General features: G+C 42.5%; 1 protein-coding gene across 3 annotated transcripts in view; it reads left to right on the forward strand.

Annotated features, from left to right (window-relative positions):
- The window catches only part of PCSK5 (proprotein convertase subtilisin/kexin type 5), a 449,210-nt gene that overhangs the window by 254,593 nt on the left and 175,859 nt on the right, over positions 1-18,758 (forward strand). For all 3 annotated transcript variants that reach the window (XM_026001533.2, XM_072762655.1, XM_026001535.2), the window contains exons 11-13: positions 4,542-4,659; positions 5,888-6,076; positions 15,578-15,714. In XM_026001533.2, coding sequence (XP_025857318.2) covers positions 4,542-4,659; positions 5,888-6,076; positions 15,578-15,714 — 444 coding nt within the window. The remainder of the gene's footprint in view (positions 1-4,541; positions 4,660-5,887; positions 6,077-15,577; positions 15,715-18,758) is intronic.

Below are 18,758 nucleotides of genomic sequence, written 5' to 3' on the forward strand. Positions count from 1 at the left end.
GGCCTCCTAGCTAGAGCTATTGTATTACTTAAGTGTATCTGCTTCCAAACTATGCAGTCATTTCCTTACGTGCTTAATGATTAGCTTCCCTCAGCACTTCTGGTCTCATCACAAAGTGGAAATACACCTGCTGGAGAACATTATCTATTTCCCTGCCTTCTCTCATTCATCTAGCTGGCCCAAGCAGGGAAGCCTTCATATTCCTCGGAATAAAAACTAGCTGTAGTTCTGGCACCAGACAATTCCACTTTTCTCTGCTTATCTGCATAAACAGTCATGCAGCCTAATGAGGCAAATATAATGTTATTCAAGTATTCAGATTCCCTTCTTCAGCTTGCCCAGCATCATTCTACTTTCTGAAATTTACTTCAGTAAATTTCAAGATCTTTAATTACTCTGTAAACCTACTTTGTTCCCTTGATAGCTTTCTAAATATTGATTTTTGAATCTTAATTAATGTTCAAACTATAATTGAATGTTTGCTGCCCACATTCATAGAAATGAAATTTAGTTTGAGCTGCTTGGATTCCTCCTCACACCGTTATCTTCATAGAGTTTTGCATAGTACTCATGGCTTGCACAGAGACAGTTCTACTTGATCATCATAAAGTTATTTTCATGCTCAGGTCTTGCTCTGAGCTTGGCATGAGAAATGTGCATAAATAAAACTAATTTAGGTATGGATGGCCATAGTACAAGGAGTTGTTTGCCTGGTATATTTGCTACAATCATAATTTTTTTTTAATGTGAATATTGGCTCTCTACTCAAATTTGGTGCATTAATGAAAACTTCATAGAAGTTGGTAATAAAAAGGACAGACCTCCAGATTTTCCTTGTAATTCTCATGTAAACACTGTATGCCACTTGGTGAATTAAATTTCTCCTGTCAGTTGCATTCATTCACTTCACAAATCCATACAGAAGCACTACTCTTAGCTAGGTGCTCTGCAGCCACTCATGGGCATTCCCACTTCCTGAGGCCCCTCATGGTGACAGTGTGATGGCCAAGATGACTTGACCCAGATAGTCACCAAAAGAAAGGTCTGTTTCTGAATTTATAGGTCATTTTAGAGTAAAAAAAAAACTTTGTATAATATTTAAAAAATAATATGTCAATTATATTTTTGAAAAAATATTCATGCTTCTCAACTGTTTAATGGGTATTTCCCTGGATGGCATCATATTTTAAAAGAGTTTCCCTTCCTAACAGATTCATTGTGTGATTATTTTCTCAGTATTTACTAAAAGCCAAACAAATAATTGCCAGTCAGAATACATGGAGTTGAAATATTGCTATCAGCGGCCCCCTCCATAAAAAGATATAAATTTATTTTCTTTTTTTCTTAGGCTATGATTTGGACAAATAATTTCCGGTATTTTAAAATACTAAAAATCTCCATAAGTGACTGAATAGCCTTTACTGATCTAATCTAATTCCTTCATTTATTAATGTTCTATTAATATTATGTTTTTTTCCATTGACCTGCCAGTTTGTAGTTTAACTGGAACTCAGCCTCTTTTCTGAACATCTACTTAGAGTGTTGCATGAATGGACATTGTCTCTGGAGGGTAGGAATTGACTCTGAAAAGGAAGCAAATTTATGACCTTCATAAAGACTCAAGGTGCTTTTCTGCTTAATTCAAGTGGTGGTTTCTCAGGCCTGAAGTGTTTGTTGTATTTGATGACTCGAGGTGTTAATTTATGTCCTAATGGTTGTTAGGTCAACAGTTACTGGGAATTGAGGCAGCAGCAAGTACAGTTGAACCAAAGTCCAGGCAGCCCTTGTGTTGTGCGCCCCCTCCCTGCCAAGTCCCCACCCAGCCTCTTCCCTTACTTGCCAGTCAAATCTTTCCTCTTTTTCCCCTAAACTGAGATCAAATGGTAAGTTGTGCTGGTTTAAAACCGCTTGACTCTAGTGTGGGGATACTCGGGTACTGTGCAGAGTTAGAGAGCCTGGCCTAGCATATAGCATGTTTGGCAAGAATTTCAGTTCCTCTAGGAAAAACAGTGCCTTGGAATGTCCATGATGAAATGATACAGGTCATTGCCTATATAGATAGCTAAGTGATAAGCGAGAACCTGGGATTTCCATGAACTTGCGTAAAAGATCTCTACAATTCGGTTTCCTTAAGCCCACGCTTGACATTTCTCCTGTAACACATGGATCACTCTGACTCTCTTTTAACTAAGGAGGTGAAATCGCCTCGCATCATGTCCTGTAACTACAACTACATATACAGAGTTATTAATACAGACCCATTAGTATACATTACCAATTTGTGATGAGGTTATTGGTGAGTTTTGCTTTCTTCATTCTTTTCTGGATGTATTTCCAGGTTTTCACAATGCATATACATTTCTTTTTAATCAAGAAATAATCATTTATAAAAGAAGTTACAAAAGTACATATATAAGAATCCCACATATATTCTTGCAATACCTAAGAAGGTTTATTTAGTTTCATTCAGAATATCCTGTCTGGCTGAGTACCTGATACTATAATAATGAACCCTTACATTTGTATAGGTCTTGATGAAGATTTTCTCACATGGGACAAATTATAATACTTTATCAACTTAGTAATGGTGACAGGACAGACAATCATATCACAAGGAAATTAGGGGTTAACTATTTTATCTTGTTAGTCAAGAATTATGTAATTGGCAAATTTCAGAAATAAAGCAGTATTTCTGAATCCTAACAGTTTTCTTTTTTATATGCAATCATCTTTTTTCCCCCATATGTATAAAGTTCTACTAAATCCCATGAAACATAGGAGGAAATATAAGCCCTAGTTCCTGCCATCAAGCCATTTAAAATATAGTTAGGGTAAAAAGATGTGTGCTGATGGAATTAATTAGCAATTCAATTAATGACACAAAAAGTGCATTGTGTAATACAGCACCTGGCATAGAGAAGGCACTCAAAAAATACTGGATGGATGCATGGATGGGTGGATGGATGGCTAGATGGGCAGAAGAGTGGATGGACTGACAAATTTATTAGAGTTACAGGGACTAGAAAAGAGAAAAGTTCATTCATGACAGATGGCATTTCAGTAAATGTCTAGTGAGTGACTTTTATTGGTCAGAGGATATTTCAAGGAGAAGATAGACTAGCTAAGCCTTCCAGAAAGTTCCAGGTGTAGAATGTATTGCAGAGAGCAGTAAGGAGGGAATTCTAGGCCAAGGTCTCAGCATGAACAAAAGCAGTAAGGCAGAAAGAGCAAGGTGTGACTGGGAACTGTAAAGGAATGAGCTTTCTAAAGCACAGGTTCTGGTGAAGAAGTTGTTTTGCAGGTCGGATGGGACTATATTATACAACGTCTTGAATTTCAGGCTGAAGTATTTAAATAATCCATCAGCCTGGCAGCTACAGACATTTTCATGTAAAATAATGTTATAAGGAAAATGTTTTAGGCAACAGATCTGGTAGCAATATGATTTTGTGTTAAAAAAGATAAAGCTATGGGCAGTCCGGGTGGCTCAGCGGTTTAGCGCCGCCTTCAGCCCAGGGCCTGATCCAGGAGACCCGGATCGAGTCCCACGTCGGGCTCCCTGCATGGGGCCTACTTCTCCCTCTGCTTGTGTCTCTGCCTCTTTCTCTGTCTCTGTGTCTCTCATGGATAAATAAAATATTTAAAACAAAAAAAAGATATGAGTTTCATATGGGGTGGAGATTTTTAGCTATTCACTGAGATTTTAATGTATTTTTTTAAAAGAACAACACGTGGATATTGCTGTTTCATCATTAAAATATTCGTATATGTACTTGAAATTTCTGAGGCGGTTATTGTCAAATTCAGATTTCGATCAATAGATATTCTTGCTGAGAACCAAAAGATTACAACATTCAAAGACAGTGGCATAAAGGTGTCGAGGCCTCCAAATATTGCATGCATAAAGTTTAATCAATTTTTCACATACTGGAGGAAAGGTAATAATTTCTGTCTTCTGATATATTCGGCCTAACTCCTGGATATGTCAGAAAGCTGATATTTCTTGCATGTACGTTCTTGTTGTGCTAGGGGAGGGTATAATACACTGTCACTTCTCTTTAAACCTATTAATTATCTTACAAAATTGATGATGTCATCACTTGAAGTGGTTAACAGTAAAGCCTTGGAGCAAAACTATGCAGGTCAGAATCCAGCTCAACCACTGAACTGCTACTCGGTCTTAGGTTTCTATCTGTTCCTCAGCATTCTCTTCTCCTGAATGATGATCATAAATGGCACTAACATCTTAAGATCATGGAGAGGGACGGTCCAGCGCCTGCCACGTAGTAAGAATTCATAAGTGATAGTCATGTTCCTAGTCCTGATACATAATCACTGAATAATATATAGCCATTTTATTTTCTTGTTAGGTTTGTTCACTTGCGTGATTTTGTTTGTGCTTTTCAGTCATTGCTAGAAAGAAAGCAAGGATCCCAGAGGGATGTGTCTGGGCTCCCTGCTGAGTGAAAGCAGACCTCAACATATAGAGCTTAAGTTTCTCCTAAGCTCCATGAAGCTGACCAGCCTCTTGCCTTCCATAGTGAGCCACCTCTATGGTTTTGGACTGATGGATGCAGAAGCCATGGTGATGGAAGCGGAGAAATGGACCACCGTTCCCCAGCAGCGCGTGTGTGTGGAGAGCACGGACCGGCAAATCAAGTAATGTTCACTGCAAGCAGACAGCCAAAGGATGCCCTGAAAGGGATCAGGCCCCCACAAGTGCTCGAGACAGGCTTTTGTTGTACATGGAAGCTGAAAGCTTGTGTAGTTTTCCTATTTTTTTTTTTTTCCGTAGCGCAATTATAACATCCTAATAGAATGTCTAGGATGCTAAGCTGTTAAATCTACATAATAGGACCCAAGGATCCTTAAAAGCATCTCTTAGCAGGGGATTTGGAGGACCCTTGCAGCTGGGCATTCTTAAGGTTTCTTAACAAGAAACCCTAAGGTTTCAGCCAATATTTCTTTTTAATGGTTTCAAGTATTCTTCTCCCTTATTCAGCAACTCCAAAAAGCTAAGCTTTATATTCTGGAAACTGAGTAAATAACCTATAATTACAAATTATTTTTTCAACATAATATGTAAAAATAACAATACGTTGGAAATATAAAATGGACAGAAAATAAGAAGTAGGGGACACAGTTTTCCTGTGGTTCAATGACAGTCTCAGAGACTGAAAGTCAAGCTTTGACTATGAAGAGAGAGAGGAAGAGTCACCATAGGAACAGCAAAAAATAAAAAAATAACTTTAGGCAGTCTCTGAGGTGAGAAACAAATCAGCCACACACACACACACTTGAACCAGTGTCAGCGTGACTGGAGCCCAGTGTTCAGGAGGGATCTTGGCATGAAAAGAAGCTAGTGAAGAAGCCAGGAATGTTCAGGCAAGAGGAGGAGTGTGCCCATGGGTAATAGAGCAAGGAAATGGTAGACCAGGGATTTTAACCAAGGTCATGGTCATCCCCAGGCCTTCCCCATACCACTGTACCCTCTACCGGTGGTCCAAAAAGTATATCCCGTAGATCAGCAACATCACTGTCCCCTGGGTACTTGGGAGAAATGCAAATTCTTGGAGCCCACCTCAGCCTTACTGAATCAGACATCATGGGCAGGGGCTTAGCCCTCTGTGTCTTAACAAGGTGGTACCCTCAAGTTCAATAGCTACTCCCTGCATGAAGATAAAAGAACTTTAATTCCTATTCTCTCACATATTTCCCACTAATAACCCAGGTTAATCCTTGAAGTGGCCTTGGGTGATAGCACTGTGTCAGTTAGTATCCAGCAACCAGCCACCTGCATGTCACTGTGTAATCCTTCCAGGCCCGCAGGTCCACCCAGCCCAACCCCATTTTGTGCTATGCTCACACTCTGTTCTCTCTGTTGCAGGACGATTCGCCCCAACAGCGCAGTGCGCTCCATCTACAAAGCTTCGGGCTGTTCTGATAACCCCAACCACCATGTCAACTACCTGGAGCACGTAGTTGTGCGCATAACCATCACCCATCCCAGGAGGGGAGACCTGGCCATCTACCTGACCTCGCCCTCAGGAACCAGGTCCCAGCTTTTGGCCAACAGGTACTGTGATGGCCTCTGGCCACCAGTGCATAGAGGTGACACCAACACTCAGCTGTTGTGGAAGGTAGAAAGTGTCAGCTGCTCGTTACGTGCTAAGAACCAACTAAGGGTGCACTTAGATGGGACAAGATGGGACAGTCCAAGCTCTTACTGCTCATACATAGATGAAGGAGTGCAGGGGTGCCCGGATGGCTCAGTTGATTGAGTGTCTGACTCTTGATTTCGGTTCAGGTCATGATCTCAGAGTTGTGAGACCAAGTCCTAGGTTGAGCTCCATGATCAGTGGGGAGTCTGCTGGAGATTCTCTCTCTCTCTCCCTCTCCTTCTGTCCCTCCCCCTGCCACAGCCAATCAATCAATCAACCCGTTCTCTTTAAAAAATGAGGGAGTGTCAAACTGCCTAGAATCTGTAGGCACAAATAGTATCACTTTTACTACTTGGATAATATTGCAAGGATGCCACAGAAAACTTGAAAGCCGCTGTTGTTCTTTATCGTGACAAAGAAATGCAGAGCACTAACTCCTTAGTCCTCTGAGATTCTCTCCTCTGCCCTTAATTAAGTGGCTGCTGATGTTTGTTACAGATTAACTGGATTCTCTTGCCCAGGTCTTGTTCAATGTTAGAGGAAGTTCTGTTCTAAAACATATGTGGGCAATTTTTTTTTCTGCAAAAAGCCAGTTAGTAAATATTTTGTGCTTTCCAGGCCATATTTCTGTGGCAACTATTCACCTCTGCCTCAGAGCGCAAAAGCCCCTAGGCAGTGTGAATGAATGGGCATGCCTGCTTTCCAATAAAACTTTATTTACAGAAACAGGCAGCAGGCTGGATTTGGTTTGAGGGCTGACTGGAATTGGCTGACCCCTATTGGAAAGGTTGGCCCTTTAGTCTTCTTTGCTCTAGAGGGTACTCAGTTTCTCTTCTTAGCCTCTTGCCTTCTCCCGGCTCCCTCCAGACACTGGCCCAGGATGTAACTGTATTGCCAAGATCCTACTGTTTATTTATTAACGAGAGACACACAGAGAGAGACAGAGACATAGGCAGAGGGGAAGAAGCAGACTCCTTGAGGTGAACCCGATGTGGGACTCGATCCAGGGACTCCAGGATCAAGCCCTGAGCCAAAGGCAGATGCTCAACCACTGAGCCACTCAGGCATCCCTGCTCCGTAGGTTTTTGAATGGTTGGGAGCATGGGCAGCAGGTGCTTGCCAAAAAGTGGGACCAGAATGGGGAAATGCAGGTTATCTTAAACGCTTTGTCCCCTCTATGGTTCGAAGATATAAACCACAGCCAGAGGCCTAGAAGCTTCTTTAATTTGATTTTTTTTCCTACAAGATGAACATTTAATGGGAGCAAAAGTCATCTCATGAATGGCATATATAGTCCAAATGAAAGCCAACCTTCTATGCAGACATAGCCACCTGCCCACACAGCATGGGGACTGCGGCCATGGTGGTCTTTGTTAGGACTAACAACAAGGCAGCAGGGTGGAGAGGCTGTGGTTGTGGAAAGGCCAGGGGCCAATGCAAACCTGCAGAACCAGAAAGGAGCAAGTGCCAGTTGCTTTGCAAAATCCCCAACATCATCTCTAGGACTGTGAGGACAAACGGAGAGCAGTTGCATTTCTGGATGGTAGTGACTGGGGGAACAGACTCTGAAATCTGTAATTACATTTTACTTCTCTGCTTGGAAGATGTGTGTTCCTTAAAACCTAAAGTCCTCCATCAGGGCGTGGGAAAACGTGGGCTTAGTGCTCTATGAAGCGCAGCTTTGCCAGAATAAGTGGATGCAGGTGCAAAGAAGGGAAGGCTGCTTTGGCATCAGATCACTGGCCGTGCCACCCGTGCCCTCCTCCCTCCACAAACAGGGGTCTCAGCTGCTACCTGCCAGATAATTGCCACTACCTGCCAGATGCTTCTTTCCAGCAGGCAAGGCCTTCAGATGCACAATTACGTGATTACGGGGTCACACCAGCTGTTGCTACTGCAGCGAGGAAAGACCTTTTTCTCTGTTCTTTCATTTTCTTTGCCTTTATTCATCTGCATTAAACTTGAAAGAGAATCCAGGTGAAACACGGAGGCGCAGAGGTTTGCTGCACGCATGTGGGGCCGATGTCGTTTGAGCCTCCTCTGTTATAGAGAAAACAGTCCCTTCCCATTTGCTGTGGGCTTGCAAAGCTCAGAGCCCTCAGACTTTCTGGGCTTTTCTTGCATATTTCAGTATTTGTTGTTGGCTTCCCCCCAGGAATGACTTCGGTGAGCAGACTTGTAAGTAGGGAAGTCCTGGACCCCGTCACAGGATTCAGTGGATGACGGTGACACTGGCTTCCACCTGACACACATTCTTAGCAGCGGACAAAGTGCCCACCCCAACAGGGCTGCTTGACTTGTACCAGAGAAAAGAAGCAGGTATTTCAGATGCTCAGTGACCAGGAGTCCTAAAGTTTACCTCAGTCTCCGCCATCCAGGAGACCCCCTAGGAATAAAGTTGCCACCTGGAGTGTGTCTTCTCTGTCTGGGACATTTCCTTAGAGGGCTGTTCTTTTGCATGTGTTCCATCTCAGTCCTGAAAATAAGTAGCCACCCCAAGGAGGTGGGCAGACTGGAGTGGCCAAGGGCTGGAGACACCCAAGAGATGTAAAGGTTGTCATGAACTCGTTTGTCCATGGTTCCCCATATACATCACTCAGAGCAGCTGTTTCCTGGGTGCACCCGGTCCCAAAAGCTGGCTCCCCCGCCCTTGCCTGGCTTGATGCTAGGAGCATCCCTTCTCCCGACAGTTATGGAAAGACAGGTGTTTTTTTTGGCATTTTTCTCCTCCTGGCACGTTCTGAAGCTTTCCTTTGATGAGAGGAAATCTCTACTCGGAACCCTTTAGTCTCTGACCTAGTAAGCAGGGAGTTTTGTGTCCCCTCACCATGGCCCTGTCTCAAGGCCCATTCCCTGGATTGGGAGCCGAGGACAAGAAGCATAGAAAACAGGTAGGGACAGGCTGATGAAGGGAAGATCTGCTTCCCTCCTAGGGTCCTTCATGCTGGTTTGAAAGGCAATGAGACTTCCTCAAGGAGCAGTGAATAGGTCAAGTTTGGGAAGGAAATAGTGTGTCAGAGATTATTAATGAGAGCCATAAATGGTTGCCCTGTTGGATGCTTATCTTTCTTTCAAAGAAGTCAAGATTTCTAAGGAGGACCACTTAGGAAGTTTCTTCACCACAGGAGGTTCCTTAGTGGAGGGGTCATTTGAGATGAAGGGGTAGAGCCAAGGTGGCCAAGCGCTGTCCCCACGCCATCTCTCCTACTCCAAGGGATTGTTTCAGTGTTGTTTATTCCCCCACCACGCAGCAGTTCCTTGGGATTCGATTTTCTGCAAGGTCGCTGAACACTTGGCCAGTGTGGGCCGTCTGGAACCCCTCAGGGCCTCCCTGCCCCTGCTGACACAGGGCACTTGCTGGAACTCCCGTGGAGAACAGCTGTTGGGGGAAGAACGTTTACCCAAGCATCTGCAGGTGCTGAGCCCTGGAAGGCACTCAGCCGCATTCAGATCCAGTCGAACTTGAGCCTACCCCATTAGCCCAGCATGCGAGCACCCCTGGCAAGCCAGGTTGATAATTTAGTGGGTGGGAGCACTGAGTACACAAAGCAGTCCTGCAATGGGCAAATAGGTTAGTCTCTTCTAATCCCTTTGTTTTCTCCTGCCCTCCCAAGCCTCCTGGTCCTCCTCTTGGCCTGCACACCCTGCCTAACAAAAAAGCTAAACCAGATAATCAGCACAAATGATTTACTTCTGGGGAGCCTCTGGAGGTCTCACATTGGCAGTGGGGGGAGGCAGTGCTTTAGGTGGGCTTAGGTTCCTTTAAAATGTTTTCAGACAAGGACAACTTCAGGTGGAGGCCTTTTTTTTTTTTTTTTTTTTTAAAATACCACCACATATTCAAATTCTGCCTGTGGAAATGTTTTCAGACAAAAGCTTGCTTCATCAGATTCTTCCTTCAGCTGCATTTGTTAGAATTATGAAAGCTGTCTTTCTCCCCCTGAATCTCCCCTTCCTCCCCCCACCCCGGCCCCAGTCAGTGAGTTTTAGGTTTAGTGTAGCTGTATTGGCTCTCTGTTCCAAGTTTTAGCTTCTAACTGAAAGCCGAAACTTTGCCTTTCTTTCTAAATTTAATTACAGATGAATATCTCTGCTTCTAATTATGGTCTCTAGTAGAGAGAAGGTACCCTTTTGAGTCTGCAGAACCTATAGGCTTCTATAATTAACTCTGTTTAAATGTAGTGTTTATATTTGAGTCATTTTTGTTGCTGCCCAAATGTTCAGTGACTATTGACATTTGTAAAGGGTCACGTATATAAGTGCGTTTGTGGCTTGCAGTAAAAATGACACTTCTGCAGTGGAAATTTTACATTCCAGTAAGGCCTCACCGTAAGAACCCTCTTCCTCTCTCCCAAAGAAGGTACGGCCTTTGGAGTTGGAGCTGGGTTTGTCTTGACTTCACCAATTTTTGTGTTTAACTCTGAAAAGTGATTCATCCAGAAAACAGATGCCGCAGCGTCTGCCTCACACGGTTGTCACAGGCATTGAATAAGATCACATATGGCAAGTCCGTAGCACCGCTTCTGGAACACACAGTAAGCACTTAATAAGTGCTAACCCTTATTTACACTGTGCTTCTCAAAGCACCTGTTGAATGACTGCATCAGACACAGATGGCTGGGCCCCTCTCCCAGAGTCTGATTCTGTAGGTCTGGGTGAGGTCCATGAATTTGCATTTCTAAGAAGCTCGCAGGTGATGCTGAAGCTGCCTGTCCATAGACCACATTTTCAATAGCACTGATTTAAAAGATCACCCAACTTTTCAGACACATTCTTGTTATTTTCGTGTCCTCAAAAGACTTGGAAGCAGAACGCTGCTGGGTGCTGTGCGAATAATTTACAAAGGAGTCTGTAATCTAAAACAGACACTTAGATAAAAGCCATCCACTCCTAAATCTGCAAGATTACGTGCAGACATCATAGATCCACAAGAAGGAATGCGTTTCGGGCTTGATCAGTAAGTAGTAGTATGCAGGTTGAAAGTTTTTTTTTTTTTTTAATCATCTTTTTAGGTATTCTAAACCTGTAGAAGTAGTATCTCTCTCTCAACCTTTCTTAAAGAAGTAATTTCAATTGGGAGTGGGAGAGACAGAAAAACTTAATAGTGTGTTTTAAATACCCTATTTCAGAAGCAAATCATTTGAAACTTGCAAAAGCCAAACAGCTCGAGAAAATCAAAAACGGAATTACAATTAAGCCAAATAAGCGCTTCGAGCATTCCGTGAGTTCTGCCTTGAATTGCGATAAAGCGCTAAGAAGAAAATAATAATTAAGAATCTTAGAGAGAGAGGGGAAAAAAAGGAAACTTCCAAAAATATCTGTCTAAAGTCTAATTCTGTAGTGAACATAAATACTGTTTGGGGAGTAGTAGATGATTCTAAAATTAAGATCCACTTAGAATTTTAGAAATAATTATATGATAACACATAGCTGTCAGTACTCATAAAATGTCTTGTTATTTAGTTGCCATAACACCACTGAAGAATGCTGCAGCCTTGATACATTGGCTAGACTCTTTAAGTGAAAGGGGGAAGAAAGCTTATACTAATTATATGAGTTATTTCCTGAGTTAATTCCTCAAAAGGATGTGCTACACTTAATGGCAGTCTTTTCTACCAGGCTTCATCCGAAGTAATTTATTTGAAAACCGCTCACAGGGATAGGGCTGTGGGGCACCATTTTAATAAGTGGATGCATAATTTGTGCTACCGCAGGCATATATCATTTCATCGAGCACATGATTATGAAGTCAACTTTGACAGGCAGGGTTTCTTTCGCTGCAACGGGAGATGCGGATCGGGCATGGAGTTAATTACTCCAGCTTCCCACACACTGGCCCTGCTCTATTGACATTTTATCCATGCTAATAATGTTGGCATGTATCGGGTTTCTTCACTGTTGGCACAGCACTGACGTTCAGGCTGGGCATTGGACTTTTTAGTTGATAAATGGGAGACCACACAATTAGAATCTCTTTAGCTGCCGTCCAGTGGTTTGACACTTGCTTGTCTCGAGCAAGTGTGTTGCTCTGCAACACAAATCGAATCTACTACCAGCATTACCTTTTGTGACATACAGATGAGGCAGGGTGGTTCAATGTCACGAGGCCAAAACTAGGGAAGAGTTTAAGTGCTGAATCAGAAGAAAATAAAGAACGGGGGTGAGATTAGAAACGTGAATGGCCAACAGCAATCAGTGTCTATTTCTTTCCCCATCAACTCTTTTAGCAAAATGCAATGATCGTGTTTGGCTGCATTTTTAATTCCTCTCCTCCACTTTTATGTCCACATGAAATTAATGAGCATTCAGCTCTGCATAAAGGGAAGAGACCGGGGTGAGAAACTGCTTAGCCAGATAGACAAAGCCCGTTTATATTCGGGCTTTGAAACACTTATTTGAATGCCGATTATGGATATTTCTTCTTGGCACCCAGTTTATATTTAATTTGGGTTCCAAATGTGATTTGAAAGTGATTGGCAGCAATGGACTGGTTTCAAAGGTGGACAGGAAAGGGTGGAAGGGGAGAAACACAGGGTCCGCTAATCCAACAGTCAAATAATTGACCCATGAGTAATTAGAAGTTGGCTGGGGTTGTGGAAACAAGGCTGCCCCTCATGTGATGGCAGCCTCAAGTCTCCTTTGTAGTTTCTGGATGTGAGGCAATGAGCCAGAGGTTCTGTCTAAACTGTTTGGGAATTGCTTTTAAGTCCGGCACTCTTGGAAAGGTATTCTGTGACAAGTTGTCGCTTCAGTGCCCTCAAATGGCACAATGGCTTCAGCAAACTGGAGCCTAAATCAGACGTCTGTGGGCTGAGAAATGGTTCTAGATTGGTTTCTGCCTCCACTCATTTCTATGTCAACATGCTCCCTTTTTGGGATGTCTGAGAGGAAGGGCTATTTGAAAAGCCCCCTCCTCCCTCCCACATTACTGTTTCTCCTTTTCATCCAGTACCCTCACCCTCTGGGTTTATGTGAAGGACTCTGTGTGTAAGGTGTGTAAGTCAGTTACATGAGCCAGCAATTTCTTCTTGGCCGAGTCCAGTGTTAAGCCATAAGCTTTGAAACAATCCCCACTGTGGTAGTACATGAATTATAGGATCTCCACAAAATGTATTGTCCCTAATCTAGTGGAGTTCTCTTACACTGAGGAGACATTCGTGTAAGGAGCCACTATTTCCATCTCTGTTACCATGAGGGAAAGCTACCGCATCCAGTATGGTTCTCATTGAAATGCCGCACTCCTCTGATCAGAACTAACCCTTACAGATAGTATACAGATATCCTAAAATGAGAAAAAGGGGCTTCTCATTCACAGAAGCTTTGAAAATCACCTCCTACCATTAACCTCATTATGGAAATTAACAAAACATACTAGAATATCCCAACGATCTCAGATGTTCTCCTGTAAAGAGATCTGTTCCACTCTAACAGCCTTTCTCAAATGTTCCCATACTTTCCAGCCATGGGACACTTTTGAGAATGCTGATAAGTACTTGCCCCTTTTCTTCTTCTAAGGGCTGAGGTAGAGGTGATTTTCTTGTTTATTATGTTTCTCTAGGGAAAACTGCCAAGTGGCCACCATTTACCTAATATGCTCCAGTTGTGCCATCCAACCTGTCAGTTTCAGGATCCAGCTGGCATTTTAGAGGGATCCTCAAACATATTGATAGAATGCTTTTGTATGTAAAAAAAAATGAATTCTGGTATATTAAATTATAAGGAAATTAAACTGGTTATTTTTGGTTTTAGAAGGGCACTTTGTCTCCCAATGGGAAAGATATACAAAGAACCTCAGATTATAACCACCCATTTGGTGAGCATGAAATTAAAGCAGGGATGTTCTGAATAGCCATCAACATCGAGTTGCCATGAACTTTGTCTTTACCGAAGGACAGATAGGTCCCGGTAATGAGATGGTTGCTCCTAAGACTACTAGAGATATTTTTGTCTCTCTGTTTACCGCACTAGCTCTCAAATTCTTCCTCTTGTTCTATTATTTTTTTTCAATAAAACTAATAGATGCACATAATTTTAAGTACTCTAAAAAGAAAAATCTGTCTCTTGCCCCATCTTTTACTTTTTAACCTTCTGTGTCCCATCTCTATAGAAATCATTTTTTTTAAGTAGGTTCTACACCCAGCATGGGGCTTGAACTCATGCCCCCAAAATGGAGAGGTGCATGTTCTACCGACTAAGCCAGCCAGGCAGCCCTGTATAGAAATCTTTTGAATATTTCTTTGGGTAGTCCGACCTATATAATGTGCCTATGTAAATGATGTGCCTCATTTTTCATGTGCTTGTTTAATATGTTATCTGTCGACCTCTCTTTATTCTTAATGAGGATTCTGGTTTTTTTTAAATTTTTCTTCATATTTTATGTACCTCAGGATTACATCAGATGAAACAAATAATTCTAGCTATTTCAAACAGAAATAGATTTTGTCTAGAGAATTAGGAGCTTATAAAAATCACTGGAAGAGCTAGAAGAGCAGAATGTAGGCTGGAGTTCCAGGCATGACTCCCTGAACTGGTTACAATTAGTGGGCAGGCTCTTTTTATTTACTAAGGCATAATTTACATACAATACAATTCACTTTTTAATATGAGTAATTTAATGATCTTTGACAAATATTGTATAACCATACACCATTATTCTCAAGATATAAAAAAAGCTCTGTCACCCCAGAACTTCCACCATGCCCCATCCTCCCTCCCAGTCCTTGGCAACCACCGATCTGTTTCTGTTTATGTCACCTTTTCTAGAATGTCTTTTGTGTCTGATTTCTTTCATTTAGCTTAAACTCTTTTGAAATTAATTCATATTGTTGCATGTATTAGCAGTTCCATAGTTTTTATTACTGGGTGGTACTTTGTTGTATCAGTATGCCAGAACTTGTTTACCCATTCACTAGTTGAGGGATGTTTGAGTTGATGATGATGATGAATAAAGCTGCTCTGAATATTCATGTGGAGTTCTTTGTGTGAGCATATGTTTTCACCTCTCGGGTAAATATCTGGGAAGGGGATTGTTGAGTTACATGGTAAGAACTACCACACTGTTTTCAGAGCAGCTGTACCATTTTGCATTCCCATTAGCAGTGTAAGAGATTTTCAGTTGCTCCACATGTCTAACACTCGGTACTATCAGTCTCATGGGTAGAGTCATAGCCTGGTTTTCCTGATAGCCAAACCTTTACCCCTTCCAGATTTGCTGTTACAAGGCCACCCTCATGCCTATTTGCCTGTGGTAGAACAATGATACATGTCTGGGTCTACTAACATCCAGGAGGAAGACAGCCTCCAGTGCTGAGCTGAACATGCTGATGGATACAAAAAGATCATTGATCATGGTCTTGACTTGACCTTCACTGGATTCTAAGTAACATACAAAACAATGCCTTATGATTCTCTCTCAGGCTTTTTGATCATTCTATGGAAGGATTTAAAAATTGGGAGTTCATGACCATTCATTGCTGGGGAGAACGAGCCACCGGTGACTGGATCCTTGAAGTGTACGATACACCCTCCCAGCTGAGGAACTTCAAGACTCCAGGTAAGAACTCCCTTTTCTATCATTTGGTTTACTCTGCAGAAACCAATGATGGAATGTATTTTGGCCTGGAAGTGTTTTTACATTTATATATCAACATCATCCTTTTTCTAAAGATTTTATTTATTTATTCATGAGAGCTACAGAGAGAGAGGCAGAAACATAAGCAGAGGGAGAAGCAGGCTTCCCACTGGAAGCCCAATGTGGGACTCGATCCCAGGATCACAACCTGAACCAAAGGCAGACGCTCAACCACTGAGCCATCCAGGTGCCCCAACATCATCCTTTTTCATGTGAATCCGTGCTTTGAGTTATCTGCAGATATTCCAGTTCTCAGCATCACCATTTGAGAGGTAATAATTGAAGGATTAAATAATAAATGTTTAGGTGTAAGCACAGGATAAAACGTGGCAGCTGTTGATTGATGTTTCATAGTATACGATCCACACCTCTAACCAGCTTCTCTGGTAAGCAAACCAGCCTTGTCTACCTGCAGTGGGTTAAATTGCTTGGTCATGAGAAGAGGCAGTTCCCTTAATTATCTGTTTCTCTGAGTTTATTCTAAAAATTAATTTTCAGTACTCACAAGACATTGAGCTTGGCCTGTGCCAGTTTAACTGGTTACCAATAAAGAAAATGAATGGTGGTAATCTGCCCCATGTGAGCCGAAGAGCTAAGGAAAAAGTTGTTTTCTAGAAAAGTAAAACATGGAAATTACCGCATTAGCAAAAGCATATGGTCTCTCTCTTTCTTCATGCTAATACATAAAGCTTGTTTGTAACACAAAGTAAGGGAAAGTACAAATGTAGCGTGCGGCAGGAGACTGAACAGGTTTTCACAGCAACCTGTGTTGTTCGCCATGGAGCCTACGTAGTACTTGGCTCAATGGCAGGTGATCTGTTTGACAACCACCCCAGCGCCTATTCAGCTGTGGATACATCTTCAACCATCTAATAAATTCATGCTTCTCAGTGCTCTCTCTGTGGCAGCCCATCTGCAGAAGATCCAGGCCTGAGAACATTTTCAGATTGACATCCAATTCAAGCCCTCTCATGATCACAGAATTAATTAAGTCAGACCTTCTGTGATCCACTGTAAGAGTGTATATTATTCAGATACTGTGGGCTGTGCAGGGCAAAGGAGGAACACAGGAATGGATCATGCATTTGCCACATTTTTGACCCCCCCAGTCAGGGAAAGTTACTCATTCTGAGAGCTCATCTTTGGCCCACATCTGGCCATCTCTTATCCCTAATTCTGTGAGGTGGTTCATCTGTGACCCACACTCAGGGAGGTTAAAACCAGCATGGCGGCAAGGTCGCAGTGAATCGGGATAAAGGATTTGTTAAAAAGTAGCCAGGGATCCCTGGGTGGCGCAGCGGTTTGGCGCCTGCCTTTGGCCCAGGGCGCGATCCTGGAGACCCGGGATCGAATCCCACGTCGGGCTCCCGATGCATGGAGCCTGCTTCTCCCTCTGCCTGTGTCTCTGCCTCTCTCTCTTTCTCTCTCTGTGACTATCATAAATAAAAAAAAAAAAAAAAAAGTAGCCAGGTCCAGCTCATCTCCAGCATGCCTCAGGAATATAACGGTTGCCGAAATGTGATCCAAAAATCAAATGTTTGTCAACAAGGCAGGGTGGATAGAAAACATTAGAATAAACTAGACCGTGGTCTCTAGACACTTGAATTGGCTCATCATCTACTTAGTCCCCAGGAACATCCCCTCCCGTCCCTTCCTCTTTCCAGACCAGGCTCATTGCTCGTATGATAGGGATATACTGGGTCGTGACCCTCAGGGGCACTCATGGTGACATGGGTGTGCTGCCCAACCCCAGTTGATCCATCAGCAAGTGGCACTTCAGGGGTCTTACATCTCAAGAGATCCCAGGGAAATAATCACTGTCCAAATGTGGCAGTTGTATACCAGGGGGTGGGGGTTGGCCTGGGGGTGCAGCCTAAGGTACAGACATAGAGGCACACTGTTGAGAATATAAGACAGTTACAGAACTGACTAAAAGTGACTCCTCTTTATTATCACCATGCACCAGCAATTCTAAAGAATGTCAATGGTAAAGTGCTCCTCCCCATAAGAGCAAACTACCCCTAGGGGCAAACTCACGGTAGACCTGGTATTTATTTGCAAGGGTCAGGGGCCACAAATATCAGTCTCTCTGCCCTCTAGGAGTTCAGAGTCCCTCCAGAGTTTATGATGATCATCTGTGTGAGAGACTCTCAGCAGGAGCCCAGATAATCTAAGGAGAAGCCAATGCTGTGCAAGAGGCAACAAGATTATCTGTGTAATGTGTATATGTTCCTGTGTAATCCCAGTCACCTCTAGCCATTTTACAGATGTCCTTTTATGCCATAAGAGAGATATCCTAATGCTATTATGGGTCTGGGGTCAGTAGGCTTTAATAGATTCACACAGTGTTTGAATATCCTTCCTTCAGCCAATCTTCCAGTTTAGGGTTAGTCACAACGTTGAAAAGGAACTTCTGCTTCTGTGTGTGTGTACGTTTCTGTCACTGTTTCTGTGGTGTACATTCCTATGTAAGGTTTTTCTCTCTGATTGGGGATTTCTTTAATAAGCTACTAGAAATTCAATTGGAGATGTAGAATTTTCGAGCCTGATGAAATGGTAGACTCATTCCCAAGTGTAGAGGTTCCTGATATCAGACTGAGCTGATACTTCTCTATTGTTTCTTCCTATTGTTTATTACTAAAATACATACTAAGGATTTTTTAAATTGAAGTACAGTTGACACAAAATGCTACATGAGTTTCAGATGTACAGCATGGTGATTTGACAATTCTTTGTGTTATGCTGTGTTCATACAAGTGTGACTACCATCTGCACCATACCATTGACTCTATTCCCTGTGCTGTGCTTTTCATCCCTGTGACTTGTTCATTCCATAACCCTAAGGCAGAATCTCCCACTCCTCTCCACTGATATTTCTCATCCTTCCATCCCCTTCCTCTCTGGCAACGACCAGTTCATTCTCTGTATTTATGAGTGAAATTGTATGGTATTTGCTATTCTCTGTT

Source organism: Vulpes vulpes, chromosome 1 (genome assembly GCF_048418805.1).
Source record: "Vulpes vulpes isolate BD-2025 chromosome 1, VulVul3, whole genome shotgun sequence".
Taxonomy (NCBI): Eukaryota; Metazoa; Chordata; class Mammalia; order Carnivora; family Canidae; genus Vulpes; species Vulpes vulpes.